Genomic DNA, 22,287 nt, shown 5'->3' on the forward strand with positions numbered 1-22,287 from the left:
CAAACATTGGCTTTTCTCCTTAAACTCTAGTAGTTGAAACTCGACCAATCAATTCTCCAACATGGAGTATGCACGCACTTAAAAAGAGAGATAAAACACTAGAAAATTCTCACACTCAAGTACCACTCTCTGAGAGAAACAGTATAAAAATTCTCTAAAGAATTTTCTCACCAAAATATGCACTAGAAAGTGCTCTAGAAAATATGCAGATCTAAATCTCTACTGATCCTAACCAATAGATCTCTTAAATAAACAATCTGAAAATCAATTTCAATTACAGTAGGATTCTGCTGACTGAACAAATCTGGTAGGAGTTTGATCTGCAGTAGGACTCTGCTGACGGAATGAGTCTGGTAGGAATTTGATTTGCAGTATGACTCTGCTGATGGTCACAAGGTCGTCTCCTAACGGAATTCTGACATTTCAAGATAACTCTTCACTGTAGTACTGTAGTAACATATTTCAGATCAACCTCTTCTCTAGATAAGTGCAGATTCTTTGGAATTCGATTTTTCTACTTATGACTTATCTAAACAACCTCTAATACCTCATAGATAAACTTAATATTGTTATAGATAAAGTCAATAAATAATTTACATTCATCCAAAATTACCAACTTAATGGTAAGATAAACTCTATCATTTTAGTCACCTAATCCTATACAAACTTATCAACTTAGTCAACTAGTCCTAGCCAAACTTTTACATCTACACTTCCAAAGCTGGCTTAAGCCATATTGAGGAGATCAAGGAAGTCTAGATGATTGAATTATATTAATTATATTTGATTTTTTAATATAAAATATAAAATTTAATTATGAATAGAAAAAGGAAACTTAAAAATGAAGGACATGATAATATCAATGTTGTTATAAAAGTTCCTCTCCTCTCCTTATTTTACTTATCATCCAAGTTAGTTATTTGCTTTTCGTTTGATTTCAATATTCTTTTCATTCGTCACATATTATATATTCTTATAACTTATGATTCCATTCTTTTTCTTAACTTTATAACTCTGTTAATCCTATAATTCCTTGACTAACTCCGCAACCAAACAATTAGAATATATTCGGATCAGAAGATCAGTTCTCGATCCAATGCATATATATAATAAGGATGACCATGCATGCAGGAGAACAAAGAAGTGTTCAAAAGGAAAACATGGAATATTTAGATAAAGCATGCCATTCTCTGCCTGCTGACATCGATACAAATGGTATACATGCATTACTCTCTCTCTCTCTCTCTCTCTCTCCCCAGTATTGTCGTTTGATTTTTAGACATATCAATTTTGGTTTCATTTTGTTTGCTTAATTATATAATATATTAAAAAAACTATGGAATAATTAGTTATATATATATATATATTTAGAATAATGTTATATACTTTGGCTGACTCATAATCCTGACTTCGTCGGTTTTATAAATCCATGTATATCCCATCCATTAAAAGTCAAAACAGGAAATAAATTATATTAATATTTATTACATTAGCGATGTGCGTCCGGCAATTAATTGCATAAAGTTTGTTTTTTTTTTATTTGATAAACTCCAATTGCATAAAGTTAATAATATTTTTAAAGTAAGATTTTTAGTAATTTTTTTTTTTTTGAATCAAGATTTTTAGTAAACTGATATATATCTTTTGTATGAATTTGTTTTTCTATCTTTATGTCGACTCAGGAGTTGTAAGATCAAGTAGAGATTTTCCGCCAGCTCATTACACATTTCAAATCAAGAATTTCTCGGTGCTGTTTGAGGCAGAGGTTGGGAAATGTGAATCGGGCCAGTTTGAACTTGGCGGCTACAAATGGTGCACTTTGAAGATATATCAATCTCTCAGTTGTTTTTTTTTTTTTTTTTTTTTTTTTTTTTTTTTAAATTATATAAAATAAATAAATAAGTCCAACCATTTCCATTTTCATTTTCATTTCCATTTCCATTTCCAGGAAATTGGTACTCAAAACAAATGGGAAGAAGAATAGTAAAAGTCACATCTCCTTATATTTGGCAATAGAAAATAAAAACACTCTTTCGCTTGGATGGGAGGCAAACGTAAACTTCAGATTCTTTGTGTTTGATCAAATACGAAACATGTACCTGTGTATTCAAGGTACGTAGGTTTCTAACATTTAATATTCTTTAAGAAGATTTACAAATTCAATGGTAAATATTAGATAAAAGAGACGGCCTCATTTAATAAATATTTTCTCTTTTATACATATACAGATAAGTTAAATTTCAATTTAAAGCTTAGCATGACATTTTCTTTATATATATGCATATTTTTATGGGATATTTATTTTGGTAGTTGAAGATTTCTTGTAACCTTTAACATGAATTTAGATGCAGATGGGAGAGTAAGACGGTTTCATAACTTAAAGACTGAATGGGGATTCGCTCAATTACTTTCGCACGACACCCTCAACGATCCTTCAAATGGTTATATTGTTGACGATTCTTGCATTCTTGGGGCTGAAGTTTTTGTCATCAAAGGTACTGGCAGGGGAGTGTGTTTGTCAATGATAAAACAACCTCAAATCAATTATTTCACTTGGAGGGTTGACAGCTTTGACGCGCGGAAAGACTACTATTATTTGTCTAATGTCTTCGTTGTTGAAGGGCGTAAATGGTACCCTTTATCTTATATTTGGAATGTTTGCTTTTATATCAGAATTTCAAATGGTTTTAACTTTTATTAGTTTAGTAGACTCATGTCATTAGCATTATATATATATATCTGGATATATATATATATATATATATAGGAAGTTGAAGCTCTATCCAAGGGGAGCAGACAAAGCAACCTCAGATTACGGCTTCAGCTTGTCGCTCTATCTCCAACCGGTCGATGATTCAGAAATAGTTACTCCTAACCGAAAATTGTACGCAAAATACAAGCTGCGAATAAGGGACCAAGTCAATAGCAATCACCTTGAAAAAACACGTCAGTGATCTCCTGAAGCCATCATGTGATCGAAAAGATTATTTCTCTTTTCCTGGTTGTGGTTGAAAAAATTATGACAAAACTCTTATCTTGCAGTTGAGTATTGGTTCTCTAGCAGTAACGTTGGCTTTGGTGCCCCGACCTTTACGTTTCTGACAGATCTCAAGGATCCATCAAATGGCTACTTAGTGGATGATGCTTTGTTGGTTGAATGCAAAATTGATGTCATATCTGAAGTGAAGGATTTCTCCGGATGATCTAATTGGAGACAAATTAATTAGCTATATTACTATTAATTATACAATAATTCAGAGGTTGTGGAAGCAATACATGCATTCGACACAAATTGCGCAACATTATTATATGTCTATATCAAATGTAAGAATTAAAGATATATAAAATGTAATTTTAAGATCAGTGACAAAAATCAAAGCCATCCGATATCCTAAATTAAAATCATAGATGGATTGGGCATCCATGAATCATGACATGATATTTATTTCTTGAAATCCACTCGTACGATTCTTCCCATATTTTTTTATGTGTGTGAAGTGTACGTCCAAGAAATCCACAGCACTAAACCAATCAGCTTGTTTCGAATTCATGTGACGTTTCGACGTAATGGGCCATTCATATATATATATATATATATATATATATATATTAATTATTCTTGTATTATTCATATTTTGCATTCGTTGTTGGGATTTTGATTTGGCTTCCAACGTACTCTATTAGCTCCAAAAAAGAAAAATCCTGGCATTTTCTCATATTATTAATGAATTATCTCGGGAAAAGCTGGCCCTCAAGAATATACATGACTTGGACCGATTCGTTTTTTCTTTTCAAAAACACTTATATTAATTAGGATATGAGAAACTAAGGATCGATGTGATATAAAATTGATTGCCAATTTTATGGTCTTTTGATGGTTGATATAAATACATGACTATGATCATATATGAAAAATTAATGAAAAATGCCACAAATGACTTGTTGCTACCGATTTTTACACTACAATTTGTGGTCAAAGTTACTGCCAGAAAAACCAAGATATGTTGTAGTGATATTGAAGAAAATTATATATAGAAAAACCTGGAAAATAATAATTAGTTGTTATATCCTTCATTTAATATATATATATATATATATATATATATAAGAGTAAACAATTACTAGTAAATTAGGGCCATCCGGCCGGACCCATGAATGCAGAAATTAATGCAGATACAATGAAGTATTGAAACTGCTCCTTCATGGCTTAATTCAAGCATATATAGAAGGGAAGGGCCCCAGTTCTTTGAGCTTCCAAAAACAGGATAATTATTTATAATTCAATAAATTTGAATCAAAATCGAAATAATCTAAATCCTATAATTCTACAGATAACATGATGCATGGGACCCTAAATACAACTCCAATTTATTTCTTAAATTCAAATAATCTAGTAGTAGAATTAATTAGTTCCCTCTCTTCATTTAAAACGTCTATTATCTATATATGTACTTATTTGGGAATCTTAAAAGGTTCCCACTATTTTTCAAACGTAGGAGATTGAATATTTGTCTTGTTTATTTTCACAAAATATTTTATCTCATCTCATCTAATTATTACAAATTTTCACACACAATAAAATAAACAATTCATCTTTTTTAAATCTCAAAACAACAATAATATGGAATTATAGGCAAATTATTTTGGATTTCTACTTAGATTGTGCATGCTTTATTAGTAATTTATGCGACAATACGTGTATTTTTATAGGTATTCAGCTCTATTCCAAAAATATTGGATTAGTGCTATATAGTAAGTAGCTTGATCATAGATTAAGATTAGCATATGTTAACTAATTATATATATTATGAAAGCCAGTTCTTTGGAAGCCAATATACAACGCATGTTATAATATCGGCAAGCACGTCATTCATTATAATTAATGATCATGTTTCATTCCCCATATTATATTTATATATGTATTATGCATCTTACATTGCGTAAGGCACATAAGTTTTTCATACGATCAAGTATAAGATAAAGATCGAATTAATCAGATGGTCATTCAGATGTATGGTACCATTGCAGTTCGGGTGGATGTGCAAGCCACAGATTCAAGCGTGGTCTACCAAAGTATTTTATCAGATTAGATCAACGATTTCCCTTATGGACATAGGATGTGGGACTAGTGCACAATCTTGCACACAATGTTAAGTGTGTTGGCTAGTCAGACAAGTTAGTTAATTTAGATAATTCAGATCTATCAAATACCAGAAATATTTCTAAGTCATGCATGTCATCAACATATTTAGGAACAATCATGATTTTAATTCTTAGCATGAAATATCTTATGAAAAATCTTTATGTTAAGTATGTTTACGTTATGATGAGTTTTTTACTTAATTATCAACTCATTTTAGTTTGTTTTATGTTTTTAAACCACCAATGTCAGAACATTTATGAAGATAGAGCTGTAGGACGATATTTGACCTAGGGAAGCATGACAGAAGCCTAGATCATGTACAAAGCTTTCAAGTTATTTGTACAGTACAAAGTTTGAGAGATTTTAATAAATGCTTCCGCATAGTCTCTTTTATAATTTCAATATTTCTATCAAAGAGTGATTTTATTTATTATATAGAATCATTGTATATAGTGCAATTATAAGAAAATATTTTAAGATTAAGTTCAGTATTAGCACTCCGGTTATCTGGGATTAAGCCATATTGAGGAGATCAAGGAATTCTATATGATTGAATTATATTAATTATATTTGATTTTTTAATATAAAATATAAAATTTAATTATGAATAGAAAAAGGAAACTTAAAAATGAAGGACATGATAATAATATCAATGTTGTTATAAAAGTTCCTCTCCTCTCCTTATTTTACTTATCATCCAAGTTAGTTATTTGCTTTTCGTTTGATTCAATATTCTTCTTCATTCGTCACATATTATATATTCTTATAACTCATGATTCCATTCTTTTTCTTAACTTTATAACTCTGTTAATCCTATAGTTCCTTGACTAACTCCGCAACCAAACAATTAGAATATATTCGGATCAGAAGATCAGTTCTCGATCCAATGCATATATATAATAAGGATGACCATGCATGCATGCAGCAGAACAAATTAAAAGTGTTCAAAAGTAAAACATGGAATTAGATAATGCATGCCATTCTCTGCCCGCTGACATCGATACAAATGGTATACATGCATGACTCTCTCTCTCTCTCTCTCTCTCTCTCTCTCCCCCCCCGGCCAGTATTGTCGTTTGATTTTTGGACATATCAATATTGGTTGCATTTTGTTTGCTTAATTATATAATATATTAAAAAAACTATGGAATAATTAGTTATATATATATATATATATGTTTATATTTAGAATAATGATATATACTTTGGCTGCTTATAATCCTGAATTCGTCGGTTTTATAAATTCATGTATATATATCCCATCCATCAAAAGTCAAAACAGGAAATAAATTATATTAATATTTATTACATTGGCGACGTGCGCGCGTCCAATTGCATAAAGTTAATAATATTTTTAAAGTAAGATTTGTAGTAAACTGATATATTTCTTTTGTATGAATTTGTTTTTCCATCTTTGTGTCGACTCAGGAGTTGTAAGATCAAGTAGAGATCTTCCGCCAGCTGATTACACATTTCAAATCAAGAATTTCTCGGTGCTGTTTGAGGCAGAGGTTGAGAAATGTGAATCGGGCCAGTTTGAAGTTGGCGGCTACAATTGGTACTGCACTCTGAAGATATATCAATCTCTCAGTTGTATTTTTTTTTAATTATATAAAAAAATAAATAAATCCAACCATTTTCATTTCTACTTTCAGGAGATTGGTACTCAAAACAAATGGGAAGAAGAATAGTAAAAATCATATCTCCTTATATTTGGCAATAATAAATCAAAGTACTCTTTCGCTTGGATGGGAGGCTAACGTAACTTTCAGATTCTTTGTGTTTGATCAAATACGAAACAAGTACCTGTGTATTCAAGGTAGGTTTCTGACATTAATATTCTTTAAGAAGATTTACAAATTCAATGGTAAATATTAGATAAAAGAGATGGCCCGTTTGGATAGTATTGAAAGTGTTTTAATATCTCATCTCATTTTATCAAATCATTATAATTTTTTCAAAATTTCATATAAAATATAATAAACAATTCAATTTTTTTAAATCTCAAAATAATGATAATATTCTAACAATTTTTTATTTAACTTTTAACTTTTATCTAAAAATTTCTTATCTCATCTCACTATCCAACCTGTTTACTTGCACAATACTTTTGTTGTCTATATATTAATATATTTTACCCATTTACGTCTTTCTTCAACTTTACATCTTTTATGTTTTTGGAAAAAAAATTTAATAAATATTTACTCTTTTATACATATACAGATAAGTTAAATTTGAATTTAAAGCTTAGCATGGGATTTTCTTTATATATATATATATATGATGGGATATTTATTTTGATAGTTGAAGATTTCTTGTAACCTTGTAACAATTTAGATGCAGATGGGAGTGTAAGACGGTTTCATAACTTAAAGACTGAATGGGGGTTCGCTCAATTACTTTCGCACGACACCCTCAACGATCCTTCAAATGGTTATATTGTTGATGATTCTTGCATTCTTGGGGCTGAAGTTTTTGTCATCAAAGGTAGTGGCAGGGGAGTGTGCTTGTCGATGATAAAACAACCTCAAACCAATTATTTCAGTTGGAGGGTTGACAACTTGGACGAGCGGAAAGACAAGTATTGTTTCTCTGATGAATTCAGTGTTGAAGGGCGTAAATGGTACTTGCTTATATCTTATATTTGGAATCTTTGCTTTTATATCAGAATTTCAAATGGCCTGTTTTAACTTTTATTAGTTTAGTAGACTCATGTCATTAATTAGCATTATATATATATATATTTATTTCTGGATATATATAGGAAGTTGTATCTCTTTCCAAGGCTAAAAGTCCAGGCAACCTCAGATCACGGCTTCTGGTGGTCTCTCTTTCTCCAACATTCGGGTTATTCAGACTTAACCAGTACTCCTACCCGAAAATTGTACGCAAAATACAAGGTGCGAATAAGGGACCAAGTCAATAGCAATCACCTTGAAAAAACATGTCAGTGATCTCTTGATCAATCCTCCATGCTAAAATATTATTTCTCTTCTGCTGTTTGAGGTTGAAAAGATTATGAGTCTGACAAAACTCTTATATATCTGAAAGGTGAGCATTGGTTCTCTAGCAGTGACGTCGTTGGCCTTGATGCCCCGACAAATTGGTTTCTGAGAGATCTCAAGGATCCATCAAATGGCTACTTAGTGGATGATGCTTTGTTCGTTGAATGCAAAATTGATGTCATATCTGAAGTGAAGGATTTCTCCGGATGATCTAATTAATTAGCTATAATATTAATATTAATATAGAATAATTCAGTGGTTGCATGTGGAAGCAGCGATAGATTCGACACAAATTCGGCCGAAACATTATTATTATGTCTATATCAAAAGTAAGAATTAAAGATATATAAAATGTAATTTTAAGATCAGTGACAAAAAGCAAAGCCATCCGATATCCTAAATCATAGATGGATTGGGCATCCATGAATCCTGACATGTAATATTTTTTGTGTGTGAAGTATACGTCCAAGAAATCCACAGCACCAAACCAATCAGCTTGTTTCGAATGACGTTACGACTGTTTTTTTTTTTTTTTTTTTTTTAACAAACAAGTTGCTTATTTATTAGGGACCCTTTTATGGTAGGGGAAAACCGTTACAACGACCAAACAACGCACTAACCAACAGAGCAATGACCAACACTAACTAAAACAGAGCCATAGCCAACGCTAACTAACCCAGCCGTACATTGGGAAGCCCAGATTTTTCCAAATGCAAAATTCCTTTTGAGTATTATAGGCAGCTCCCACTCAGATCTCCATTGATTACTAGCACCCTCCGCCCCTAGCCTTGCCAAATAATCTGCCGATTTATTCCCTTCCTTCCCGAAAAATGTGAGAGCTACAAACGTTAAGGCCCTGCAACTCCTCCATTACCTCGTCCCAATAATCCTCCAGGTACCAGGTTGCACATTTTTTTTTCCAATAGCCACTGCACTACTAGCAAGGAATCAAGCTCAACATCAACCTCAGTTAATCCCAATTCTTTTACTAACCGAAGTCCGTGCAATAACCCCATCACTTCTGCATAATTGTTAGTGCCTATTCCCAACGCTACTGAGAAAGTCACAACAATATTTCCATCCGAATTCCTCACCACACCCCCTGCTCCTGCTACTCCTGGATTCTCTCTACAAGCGCCATCCACATTTAATTTCACCCTTCCTTCCATTGGTCGGACCCATCTTACCAACCGAGTTAGTCTTTGTTTCGGGGCCTTGACTGGCATTTGGAGTTCTTGTAAAATGGCAATATCTCTTGCTGTTTGTAGTTTTTTTGACGTTGATTTTTCACCGATCTTTGCCATCCAATGCTTCAACTGCAACCAGATCTGCTGCACCGACTCCTTCCTCCCTTCCATATGAGCTCTACACCTCCTCAGCCAAAGAAGCCAAGTCAGCACTGCAGGTAAAATCCCTAGGATCTGCCCCATCTGAGAGCTCTTTGAAGCCTTCATAAACCACTTATCAATTACCTGTCTCCACGTTGAGGCTAAAACACGACCTAGTCCCACCTGGGCAGCAGCTCGCTGCCAGCCTGCCACAATTCTTTTGCAAAGTTGCCATCCGCAAGGACATGATCTAAGTCCTCTAATCCATCTGTCAAGCAACACTCACATTTTGAAACAATTGGAATCCCCACTAATCGCAATTTATCATCAACACTCAGTGAATTATTTAGAGCCTTCCACATAGTAACCGATATATTTTTTGGGATGCAAGGATGCCATAACCATTCTGCCCATCGGATCTTTGGAGCATGTACTCTAACACAATTCCATGCACTCTTGGACGAGAAATTCCCATTCGTTGTATCTGTCCATACTAAAACATCTTCCCCATTTCTGCTTTTACTCAGCACTTCAACACCTCTGCAGCTTTATCCTCACCAATTAATCGAGTAACCAACTCCACATCCCATACATTTTCAACCGGGCAATCTTTTATTTTTAACTTTAGACTTTCTACAATCTCATGTGTTGCACCGATAGGACCATCCTCCAACCACTTATCCCACCAGAAAGACATATTACCATCTCGAATTTTCCATCTTGACCAGTTGACAACCTCCGGAATACACGAATTCACTTTCTTCCAAAATCTAGTTCCCTTCCCTTACGGCACAAGTGAAATGTGACATGCTTTGACATATTTAGCTCGAAAAAATCGAGACCATAAAGAATCCTCTGTTAATAACTTCCACGCAAATTTCATAAATAAAGACTTTTGCACATCATACAAATTACGGAATCCCATACCACCTTCTGCCGTCGGAAGATACAGTTTATCCCAAGACTTCCAATGTTTTTTTTGGCCTGCCATCTTTCACTCCCCAAAAAAAATTGCTCATACTTCTAGTAATATTATTCATCACCGACAAAGGGGCATGTACAGTGGAGAGCAAGTCTATTGGGAGACTCATTAGCACCTGATGCAATGGCAATACCCGTACTCCATTCGACAACATTTTATTTCTCCAACCATCAATTCTTGCCTTAATTTTTTCAACTATATCCTCAAGGTGCGCTGCTTTCAGTCTACCAGCTAATATGGGGACACCTAAGTACTTAATAGGCAGGTTTCCTTCCACAAATCCCTTCATTCTCAATAAATTCCGTCTTCTGGCTGACACCATATGTTTGGAGAAAATCATCGAGGATTTAGAAGTGCTGACCTTTTGTCCCGACCACCGTTCATAAACTTTAAGTATCTTTGATATTGCCTTAACGGAGGAGGTACTCCCATTTGCAAAGATAACTATGTCATCTGTTGAAGTCCATGCCCTGAGCAGTCATTGTTGGATGCTCAGCACTCATCTCCCAGCGCTCAACGCCCCAACGCTCAGCAATTGAATGCAAATAAATGCATTCATATAGGTAGGCGATATATGATAGTCTATAAATTGAGACTCCCAGCGAGAGTCTCAAATCACACCCAAGGAAGAAAAGAGAAAAAGAGAGAGCCCGGAGAGCTTTGAAAGAAAAGAAGAGAGTTGAGTTGAGTGGAGTGTAATTCTCCTCTTTTGTAATATTTTCTTGTGTACCATTATTTAAATAATGAAGCTCTTTTCTGTGGATGTAGGCAATTGCCAAATCACGTTAAATTCTTGGTGTCATTGAGTGCGTAGAGTGTACTATTTTATTACCGCTTTTATCCCTTCCGTTGTGTTGATTTCCCCAACAATTGGTTTTAGAACGATTGTTGGGAAGAGTTTTTACAAAAAATTTGTTTTTAGTGTGTAGCTCAGTTTTCAAATTCAAGCATATCACTGTGTTCGTCTCATCGAGACAAGAAAAACGGTAAAAACCAGAGGCTGGAAGGACACTGCATGCTCCCACACCCGCCATCTGAAGATCGGAGAGTGAGCCCACCCTCGACACGCGCCACATGTGCCCAGGAGAGGCCCAAGCGCGTGATCCCCACTCTCGACACGCGCCACACGTGCCTAGGAGAGGCCCAAGCGCGTGATACCCACTCTCGGCACGCGCCGCACGCGCTCTGAGAGAGAGTCTTGCGCGTGAAGTCCACGCACAATTGAATCTAGAAGGCGCGTGGGATACATGCGCTCCAGCGAGGTTCTGGTGCGTGAAGAGCACGCGGCTATGCGCTGTTAGTCGCGCCACGTGCTGCACGCGCAATATTGTTCCTGTTTTGGTTCTTTTACTCATTCCTTATGCTATCTAAGTCCGATTTTGACGAAACAAGACTAGTTTCCAACAAAATCAAGAGTTCTGGACACAACGGTGCTGTCCGTTTTACGATATTCCATCTCAAAGATCCTGTACTTGCATTTTTTATTTAGAATCAGTCTAAATCCATGGAGGATTCATCATCAGGCGCCATGATAAAGCTGACTGCCTCAAACTACAGTCTTTGGAGGCCTCAGATGGAGGATCTATTGAACTGTAAAGATCTGTCTGACCCTTTGGAAGATGAAGGGAAGAAGCCAGATGAAGTTACGGATCAAGTGTGGAAAAAGATGCACAAGAAGACTATCGGTCAGATCAGACAATGGATTGACCATAGTGTATTTCACCACGTGACCCAGGAGACAGATGCATATAGCCTTTGAAAAAAGTTGACGGATATGTATCAAGCTAAGACTGCTCGAAACAAGGCCCTCTTGATGAGACGGTTTGTTAACTTGAAGTTGAAGAGCGACACCTTTGTTGCCGAGCACACTAGGGAGTTTCAAAACCTAGTTAACCAGCTTGGATCCGTCAACCTGAATCTTGGCAATGAAGAACAAGTCTTGCTACTTCTCAGTTTGTTACCAGACAGTTGGGAGACGTTGGTGGTCTCCTTCAGTAACTCTACTCCATATGACAAACTTACCATGACGATGGTTAAGGATGCCCTGTTTAATGAGGAGGTCAGATAAAAAGAGACAAGCATGAATTAAACTCATGTCCTTGTCACCGAGAGTAGAGAAAGGCCTCAAGGTGATGATAGAGGGAGAAGTGAAGGCAGAAACAGAGGGAAGTTTCAACCACGTGGAAGGTCCAGCAGTAGCAGGAACCAGCAGACGAGTAACATGAAGTGTTACCATTGTGGCTAAACATAAGGAAAAGCTACTACTCTCTACCAATGATGAGACATGTCTGCAAGTTGCAAGCCATGATGTTGAGTGGGAGGTAGACATAGCATCATCATACCATGCCACTTCCCATAGTGAATTTTTCACTATGTACAAAGCAGGAAACTTTGGTACGGTAAGGATGAGGAGCGCCAGTTCCTTGAAGATCGTGGGAGTTGGCGAAGTGCAGATTAAAACCAACGTTGGTTGTACCATGGTGTTGAAAGATGTTCGACACATTCCTGACCTTCGGCTCAACCTGATTTCGGGAACATCTCTTGATCGACAGGGCTATGACAGCTACTTCAGCAATGGCACTTGGAAACTGTCACAATGTGCCATGGTTGTCGCCCGATGACATATTTGTGGTACGTTGTACAAAACTCATGTGAAGATTGGTTTTGATAGACTCAATACAGCAAAAGACGAGGCTTCACTGAATCTATGGCACAAGAGACTCGAATACATGAGTGAGAAAGGGTTGGATACGCTTGTGAACAACATTAAACCCTTATGAGTACTGTTTATTTAGCAAACAATGTAGAGTCTCGTTTAATTCCTCTACAAAGAGAAGATCAGAGTTGTTGAGTCTGGTACACTCTGATAAATGTGGTCCCATGGAAGAAGAGTCATTGGGAGGTAACAGATAAAGCTGTTTGTGCTGCCTGTTACCTGATCAACAGATCACCTTCTGTACCACTGAAATTTAAAATTCTTGATAAGGTTTGGTCTGGAAAAGATGTCTCTTACTCTCATTTGAAAGTGTTTGGGTGCAAAGCCTTTGCACACGTATCCAAGGAGCTGAGACAGAAGCTCGATGTCAAGTCAACTCCATGTATCTTTGTTGGATATGGAGATGAAGAATTCGGATACAAGCTATGGGATCCAGTGACAAAGAGAATTGTCAGAAGTATGGACGTTGTGTTCCATGAAAACCAGCATATAGGAACTGAAGCTTCCTTGATGTCAGTAGAGCTTAGTTCCTATACTCCACATCCTGCACCATTATAGTTCGCCATAGATAATGTGGATATGCAGGATCGAGATCCAGAAGCAAAAGAAGAAGCTTAGGGTATCGAGTAGGGGGAGCAAGAACCCTCTCCACCCGCAGCTGGTATACCACCACAAGGGTTAGATGGTGATGAACCTCGTTTGGTTGATGAAGCTCAACCAAGAAGATCGGCAAGAGGCCGCCTACTGATTCCGTCGATGAGATATCTGGAATCAGACTATATTCTGCTTACTGATGAGGGAGAGCCGGAGAGCTTTCAGAAAGTTCAAACTCATACTGATAGAAGCCTATGGGTGCAGACAATGCAAGAAGAGATGAGTTCTTTGCATAAAAATCAGACCTATGAGTTGGTGAAACTTCCTAAAGGAAAGAAAGCCTTAAAGTGCAAATGAGTGTTCAATCCGAGTCAAAATCGGATTGGTAGCTAGCTTGAATTTGGAACTCGAACAGATGGATGTGAAGACAGTCTTTCTCTATGGAGATTTGGAGGAGGAAATCTATATGGAGCAACCAGAAGGGTTTGAAGCTCTAGAGAAAGATCACTTAGTCTGCAAGCTAAAGAAGAGTCTCTATGGCCTCAAGCAAGCGCCGAGGCAATGGTACAAGAAGTTTGACTCATTCATAATGAGTCATAGTTACAAGAGACTTGTTGCAGATCAGTGTGTCTATGTTCAAAGGCTCCAGGATGATAAGTTTGTTATACTCATTCTTTATGTTGATGATATGTTAATCGTTAGTGAGGATAGGTCCAAGATTAACAAACTAAAGAAGGAACTATCTAAGTCCTTTGACATTAAGGACTTAGGCCCAGCACAGTAAATTTTGGGCATGAAGATTGTTCGTGATAGGAAAGCCAAAAGGGTGTGGCTATCACAACAAAAATATGTTGAACGGGTCATCAGACGTTTTAACATGGGAGATGTTAAGCCAGTCAGTACTCCACTTGCAAACCACTTTAAGTTGAGCAAGTGCTCGTGTCCTTCTTCAAAGAAAGAGATTGAAGAAATGGAAGTAATCCCCTACTCTTTAGCAGTAGGAAGTCTGATGTATGCAATGGTTTGTACCAGACCAGATATTGCTCATGCTGTAAGTATGGTGATCAGATTCCTTTCAAATCCAGGAAAGGAACATTGGGAAGCAGTCAAGTGGATTCTCAGGTACCTAAAAGGTACATCAAAGATGTGCTTGTGTTTTGGGAGAGCTAAACCAGTTTTGGAAGGCAATACAGATTCAGATATGGCAAGAGATCTGGATAGCAGGAAATCTACTTCGAGATTTTTCTTCACTTTTGCAGGAGGAGCTGTCTCTTGGCAGTCCAAATTGCAGAAGTGTGTTACTTTATCTACAATTGAGGCATAGTACATTGCCGTAGCAGAAGCTGGGAAATAAATGTTGTAGATGAAGCATTTTCTCCAAGAACTAGGAGTTAGTCAAGAAGACTATACGGTATATTGTCATAGTCAAAGTGCTCTAGATTTGAACAAGAATTCAATGTACCACTCCCGCACCAAGCATATTAATATCCGCTATCATTGGATACGTGAAACGATGGAACAACATCTATTGAAACTTGTGAAGATCCATACGAAAGAGAATCCAACGAACATGCTGACGAAAGTGGTTACAAGTGAGAAGCTTGAGCTATGCAGAGGCATAGCTGGGATGAAGAGTATCTAGGTAAATGGGCATGGAGGGGGAGAATTGTTGAAGTCCATGCCCTGAGCAGTCAACAAGATGAAGAGTATCTAGGTAAATGGGCATGGAGGGGGATAATTGTTGAAGTCCATGCCCTGAGCAGTCATTGTTGACTGCTCAGCACTCATCTCCCAGCGCTCAACGCCCCAACACTCAGCAGTTGAATGCAAATAAATGCATTTATACAGGTAGGCGATATATGATCGTCTATAAATTGAGACTCCCAGCGAGAGTCTCAAATCACACCCAAGGAAGAAAAGAGAAAAGAGAAAAGAGAAAAGAGAAAAGAGAAAAGAGAAAAGAGAAAAGAGAAAAGAGAGAGAGCTCGGAAAGCTCTGAAAGAAAAGAAGAGAGTTGAGTTAAGTGGAGTGTAATCTTCCTCCTCTGTAATATTTTCTTGTGTACCACTATTTAAATAGTGAAGCTTTTTTCTGTGGATGTAGGCAGTTGCCGAACCACGTTAAATTCTTGGTATCACTGAGTGCGTAGAGTGTACTCTTTTATTACCGCTTTTATCCCTTCTGCTGTGTTGATTTCCCCAACATCATCAACATAGAGTAAGTGTGAGATGATTGGGGACTGTCGAGGATGCAAGAAAGCGCCAATCTTATTGTGCAGGAACTGTTGCTTGATTAGCCGAGAGAGAATTTCTTCGACAATGATGTAGAGATAAGGTGAAGGTGGATCTCCCTATCTCAACCCTCGCCCACTCTAAAAAAAAACCTTTCAGTACTCCATTCATCACCACCGAAAATCAAGGTTGAAAAACACACATTTTAATCAGCTCGCAAATTCTCTCTGAGAAACCAAATCTTTCCACCAACCGCCTCATTTGAGACGCTCCCTACAATATTTAGATGACTCTGTAACACACTCATACGATTTGAAGGAAAAAACGACTATGCCACTGCAACGAGACCTGGCGACAATTTCCTTACTAAAGAACACAATCTCTTTTGGGATGTTCCAACACCCCTGAGATTCCAAAATAATATTGGTTTAATCATAGGTTAAGTTTGAGGGACTTGCTTATGGCCCTTTTCGAACTCCTAACCATCGTGAACCCAGTATTCAGACTCCTCTGTTCCAAATCCGAAAAGCATATTTTGCCTTTTCCTAAGTTCTCAAGCCCCACATTTATTTCTGAATTCGATTGAGCATGCAACGTAATATTCAATTCTTCATCCTCCTCCAGACTTACATTCTCCATTTCCACAATTTCACCTACCTCCACGTCGAAAACCCCATCTCCTGGATCCCTCACATCACTCTCTATACTACCACCCCCAACAAGAGTTGGAACTTCCTCCTCTATGTTCCAAGGTAGCGTACGAACATAAGAAAATTCAACCCCTTCAGTCTCCTTCCCTGCGTGCACTGCTTCACCAGTACTCAGCTGGGGAGCCTCCTTATTCGCATTAGCACCCAATGGGTCCAAAGTTTGATTCTCATTACGCACTTCCACAGCAGGGCCTTCCACTCTGTATAACACCATTTGTTGCTCCTGCACATCTGGTTCTTGCATCTCTATGTTTCCAGCCACTAGTATGTATGTAGCCTTTTGTATCTTTGGTTTCTCAATGTTTGAATCACTAGGATCCACCTCTTGATTTATTTTGTCTTCTTCTACTTTTTTTCATTCTTAACCCAAGTCCTCTACATTTTTCCTCCTTCTTCCTTGTCTTTTTTCTCATCTTGACTACACGTTTTCATGTTGTGCCCTTGCCTGCAGCAACGAGAGCAATAAGCAGGTAAAGTTTTGTAAACCACAGTCTACAACCAACTTGAAGGATGGTTTGGAAAGCCAATCTAGAACTCTTCCACGGGACACCTAGAGATATCCATCTTGATGCATACCCGTGCTCCATCAGTCCGCGTAGCACATCACATGCAATTATCCCGACGAATGAAATGCCCAAGAGTTCCCGTGATATTTATCAAAAACGATTCATGATAATAAGTTGGGGGAGGCCAGGCAAAAAAACCCAAACCGGCACCACTGATGGTTCATGATAGTCCACATACTCGGGCTCCATTGAAATACACGGTATGGCACACCATCCATCTCACATGTTTCTCTGGAAAAACCTTTAAGGAACTCCTTTTCATTAGACAACCTTACAAACACAGATCTAGGATTGGCCATCGCTGAAACCACTGGCTGGGAACCCCCAGTGTCGTTGACAGAAAGATCTAATGTTATCCAATGAAGGATGTTTGTGCAAGAACTTCAACACCATCGAGTACTTGAAAGGTTGGGTAGATCGCTCAATTTCTCCTTCATAAAGGAGACATAGGGAACTCCTTCAAATACCTTTAGAGGACGGAACGGCACCTCCACCTCAGGGATAGGTTGTGGCGTTTGTGCCACCATGTCAACATAGGATCTGGGCCGTCCGTGAGGAGCCGGGGCACCCATGGTAGCCCCAAAGGTAGCCATTTTGAAAGCAAAAAACCAATAAAACCCTAGCAGAGCCCCGGGGTAGAATTGTAAACATACAAACAATGGGTGTGTAAGAATGACGTTACGACTTAATGGGCCATTCATATATATAAATATATATATATATATATTAATTATTCTCGAATTATTCATATTTTGCATTCGTTGTTGTGTTTTTGAGTTGGCTTCCTACGTACTGATCTCTTAGCTCGATCCAAAAAAGAAAAATCCTGGCACTTTCTCCTATTATTCATGAATTATCTCTGGAAAAGCTGGTCCTAAGGAATATGCATGATGACTTGGACCGATTTGTTTTTCCTTTCTAAAAACACTTATATTAATTAGGATATGAGAAACTAATTAGGATCGATGTGAAAAATTGATTGCCAATTTTATGGCCTTTTGATGGTCGATATATATAAAAGACTATGATCATTTTGAAAAGTAAAATACATGAGTCGCGCGCATATATGTAGCGTGCCAGTGGCTAATTAATGAAAAATGCCACAAATGACAGCTTGCTGCTACCAGATCGAAAACCGAGATTATATGTTGTAGTGATATTGAAGAAAATTATATATAGGAAAACCTGGAAAATAATAATTAGTTGTTACACCCTTCATTTAAAACATGAATTAGTACCCAGGCAAGAGGAGTAAATTAGGGCCATCCGGCCGGCACTACCCATGAATGCAGATACATTGAAGTATTGAAACCGCTACTTCATGGCTTAATTCAAGCATATATAAAACTAGGGAAGGGCCCCAGTTCTTTGAGCTTCTAAAAACAGGATAATTATTTATTCAATAAATTTGAATTAAAGTCGAAATAATTTGAATCCTATTATACAGATCATAACATGCATGCATGAGACCTTATAAATATAACTACAATTACTTAAATTCAAATAATCTAGTAGTAGAATTTAGTTCCCTCTCTTCATTTAAAATGTCTATTATCTATGTACTTATTTGGGAATCTTAAGAGGTTCCCACTGTTTTTCAAACGTTGGAGACAGATTAATTGTCTCGTTTATTTTCATAACACATCTCATATCATCTAATCATTACAACATGAATTAGTACCCAGGCAAGAGGAGTAAATTAGGGCCATCCGGCCGGCACTACCCATGAATGCAGATACATTGAAGTATTGAAACCGCTACTTCATGGCTTAATTCAAGCATATATAAAACTAGGGAAGGGCCCCAGTTCTTTGAGCTTCTAAAAACAGGATAATTATTTATTCAATAAATTTGAATTAAAGTCGAAATAATTTGAATCCTATTATACAGATCATAACATGCATGCATGAGACCTTATAAATATAACTACAATTACTTAAATTCAAATAATCTAGTAGTAGAATTTAGTTCCCTCTCTTCATTTAAAATGTCTATTATCTATGTACTTATTTGGGAATCTTAAGAGGTTCCCACTGTTTTTCAAACGTTGGAGACAGATTAATTGTCTCGTTTATTTTCATAACACATCTCATATCATCTAATCATTACAATTTTTTTAAATTTTCACACAAAATAAAATAAACAATTCAACTTTTTCACAACACATCGCAGGGGTAAAACTTCGTTCGCCAATTCCTCAGACTTTTCTTTTGCTCTTTTCCTTTGGTTTTGACCTGGCTTTTTGTGATAGGGGTTGGAGCGTCTGGCGGCCTTCATTGTGGACAGCCAAGTGGAATTGAGGAACAAGAACTGGGACTGAACAGCCTTCGAGCGGAAGCAGAAGGAGGCAGCCGAGGAAACGCTTCCATAACCTAAAGATTGAATGGGGATTCGATCAATTACTTTCACAAGATACGCTCAACGATCCTTTGAATGGTTATATTGTTGACAACTCTAGCATTCTTGGGGTTGAAGTTTTTGTCATCAAAAGTATTGGCATGGGGGAGTGCCTGTCAATGATAAATCAACCTCAAATCGATTATTTCACTCGGAGGATTGACAAATTTGATGTACCGAAAAAGGAGTATTATTATTCTGAAGTCTTCCTTGTTGAAGGGCATAAGTGGTATGCTTTATAATATTGTGTTTGGAGGTTGCTTTTGTATAAGTAGTTTATATTGGGTTGAAAAATTCTATGTGTAGTCACTTTTGCGTACTCTTTGTACATTCCATTAATATGATTGACTGTTTCACTTTTTTTAATATAAAATAACTGTTTTAGCTAATTGCGTAAGTGAAGTGCACAATGAGCATGCAAAGAATACATAAAAATGACTGTATGTAATAAAACTCTTTAGGTTTGCTAAATATGTTAGGAAAAGTTCATTAATTAGATTTATATATATATATATATATATATATATATTGATATATAGGATGCCGTTACTTTCTCCAAGTAGTACTAAAAGCGATGCATTCTTCTCTCTCTCTCTCTCTCCCTCTCTCTCTCCTGCAACTACATGATTCCGAAATTGTTTCTCCTAACCGGAAGGTGTACGCAAAATTGAAGCTGCGAATAAGGGACCAAGTCAATGGCAATCACTGTGAAAAATATGGTCAGTCATGATCTCTTGGATCCTTCATGCGAAAAGCTTATTTCTCGTTTTTTGTTTGAGGTTGGAGAAAAATATGATCGAACTCATATGATCTTGCAACTGAAACATTCTGCATGGTAGTGCTAGCCAGGGGCGGACCTACGTTGGTGGTTGGGGGGGCGCGCTATCGCCCTCCAAAATTTTTCAAAAATATGATTTAGTATATAGTTTTTTTAAAGATATCCTAATATAAAGATAATTCGCCCTCCTAAAATTTTTCAAAAATATAGTTTAGTATGTGGTTTTTTTTAAAAAGATATCCTAATATAAAGATAATTCGTCCCCCCAAAATATTTTTAAAAATCTCATTTAGTATTTAATTGTCTATTTGGTAAATTTACAACCTCATTTTTCCTATTTATTTACATTTGTCCTTTTAAGTCTTCCACTAGGTAGCTTGTTTGGATTAGTTTTGTTACTAAGTACATATATTATATATATATAACTATCATCGAGTTAATAATTAGGAGTGAATGCAACAAATCTCACATAGCTATTTCTATCTATATTATAGAGACTTTATAATATTCAATCTTAGATTCCAACAAAAAAGTTTATCTTTGTTTACTTAATTTTTATCATTTGCTTCAAAAAATCTTACATGGCTATTTTTATTTTAATTTTTATCTTCACTTGAGTTCGATGGAGCTCAAGTAAGAGGTTTAGATCGGTGGTTTTAATAATTTAATTTGTCCCTAGATAACAACTTTATATGGTTAATGTTAAATGTTGGTGACATAGTTTGCTACCTTAAATGTCGGTTACTATTTACCCCTATATACGACACACTTTATTAATCATCCCCCCACACACCAAATCCTAGTTCCGTCCCTGGTGCTATCTTTCTATGCCAAACCACTAGAAAGTACATTGAAGTAGAAATCCTCTGCAAACAAATTTTTCTTATGTTTGATTAAGGTTTTTACTGATTTTACTTGAAACATTCGAACCAATCCCTAAATCTAACAACAATTACTTAAATTCAATATTCCAGATAACGATGACATTAGATTATTAGTATATATAATTTAGTTGCCTCTCTTAATTAATTTAAGAGTCGGGCTAGTACTCTGCTCCCAGAGAAGCCCACTCACTTTGATGGATAGGCACATTTTGTATTTTTTTATTTATTTTTCTTTTTATATATTTTTACTATATTTAAATATTTTTAAAAAATAAAAAAAATATGCCAATACACTAAAAATTACTTTCTTAATCATTAAGTAAAAAAAATAAAAAAAATAAATACACAAGCAGTCAAATTGAATGGACAAAATAAGGAGACAAACTAACATTTAATTCCTTAATTTAAATCAAACAATATCTATTATCTATGTTCTTATTTGGGTTCCCACTGGGAATATCTATGCATGCATAACCGCATTATTTTTGTTTTTCAAACGTTGGAGACAGTAATATATTAAAGGCTTATTGGGCATCGTAAAAGTTGTTCCATGCAAGCACAGTACTACAGATTTTACGTGCATACAAACAAGTTAATTCCAAATAGGCCACCCATGCAGTATATATATATATACATATATATTACGAACTGCTAAATTCCTTTCCAAATAGCCTATTACAGCCCCTTGGGTTGCTTGTTTATTGAAAGATGATCAGTTGATCTCCATTACATAGGACCGACCACCCGAAGGAAAGAAGCGTCCAAAAGGAAAGCATGAAAGATCAAGCTCGTCATTGATCTCTTCCTGCCGACATTGACACAAATGATGCGGCCTCTCTCTAGTCAGAAGTATCGTCGATACTAGCTAGCTTGTTTCATATGCTTAATCTGTGTTAAATTTGAGAGACATTATATATAAAACATGCAAGTTGAAGCCTAATATCATTGCAAGG

The 22,287-nt window shown here is 36.3% G+C and overlaps 2 protein-coding genes across 4 annotated transcripts; both read left to right on the forward strand.

The window, feature by feature from the left end:
- The first annotated feature begins 876 nt into the window (after window positions 1–876).
- LOC121247105 (probable inactive serine/threonine-protein kinase fnkC) lies at window positions 877–8,489 on the forward strand. Of its 3 annotated transcripts, none has more exons than XR_005937214.1 (7): window positions 877–1,215; window positions 1,683–1,812; window positions 1,949–2,112; window positions 2,346–2,631; window positions 2,768–2,946; window positions 3,043–3,260; window positions 8,405–8,489. XR_005937214.1 is itself a non-coding variant. In XM_041145447.1 (7 exons), the coding sequence occupies exons 1-6, from the start codon at window positions 1,116–1,118 to the stop codon at window positions 3,201–3,203; spliced, it is 1,020 nt and encodes a 339-aa protein (XP_041001381.1). In that variant the 5' UTR covers window positions 877–1,115; the 3' UTR covers window positions 3,204–3,233; window positions 8,375–8,455. The 3 variants fall into 3 exon arrangements, 2 of the variants coding, with proteins under 2 accessions (XP_041001381.1, XP_041001380.1); XM_041145447.1 differs by having other exon boundaries at window positions 3,043–3,233; window positions 8,375–8,455; XM_041145446.1 differs by lacking the exon at window positions 8,405–8,489 and having other exon boundaries at window positions 878–1,215; window positions 3,043–3,292.
- Window positions 5,660–8,358, forward strand: LOC121246525 (ubiquitin C-terminal hydrolase 12-like). The gene is made up of 5 exons (XM_041144703.1): window positions 5,660–6,152; window positions 6,572–6,701; window positions 6,799–6,962; window positions 7,481–7,766; window positions 8,214–8,358. The coding sequence occupies exons 1-5, from the start codon at window positions 6,101–6,103 to the stop codon at window positions 8,356–8,358; spliced, it is 777 nt and encodes a 258-aa protein (XP_041000637.1). The 5' UTR covers window positions 5,660–6,100.
- Window positions 8,490–22,287: the final 13,798 nt, after the last annotated feature.

This window comes from Juglans microcarpa x Juglans regia, chromosome 1S (assembly GCF_004785595.1).
Source record: "Juglans microcarpa x Juglans regia isolate MS1-56 chromosome 1S, Jm3101_v1.0, whole genome shotgun sequence".
Lineage (NCBI taxonomy): Eukaryota > Viridiplantae > Streptophyta > Magnoliopsida > Fagales > Juglandaceae > Juglans > Juglans microcarpa x Juglans regia.

What these genes read in the sequence shown, in the direction of transcription:
- LOC121247105 (XM_041145447.1), top strand. Translation starts at nt 1,116, where the DNA reads ATGACCATGCATGCAGGAGAACAAAGAAGTGTTCAAAAGGAAAACATG. An exon ending in GAACTTGGCGGCTACAAATG is followed by an intron (nt 1,813 to 1,948) that starts GTGCACTTTGAA and finishes TTCCATTTCCAG; the next exon opens with GAAATTGGTACTCAAAACAA. An exon ending in GTTGTTGAAGGGCGTAAATG is followed by an intron (nt 2,632 to 2,767) that starts GTACCCTTTATC and finishes ATATATATATAG; the next exon opens with GAAGTTGAAGCTCTATCCAA.
- LOC121246525 (XM_041144703.1), top strand. Translation starts at nt 6,101, where the DNA reads ATGGAATTAGATAATGCATGCCATTCTCTGCCCGCTGACATCGATACA. An exon ending in GAAGTTGGCGGCTACAATTG is followed by an intron (nt 6,702 to 6,798) that starts GTACTGCACTCT and finishes TTCTACTTTCAG; the next exon opens with GAGATTGGTACTCAAAACAA. An exon ending in CAAGTACCTGTGTATTCAAG is followed by an intron (nt 6,963 to 7,480) that starts GTAGGTTTCTGA and finishes GTAACAATTTAG; the next exon opens with ATGCAGATGGGAGTGTAAGA.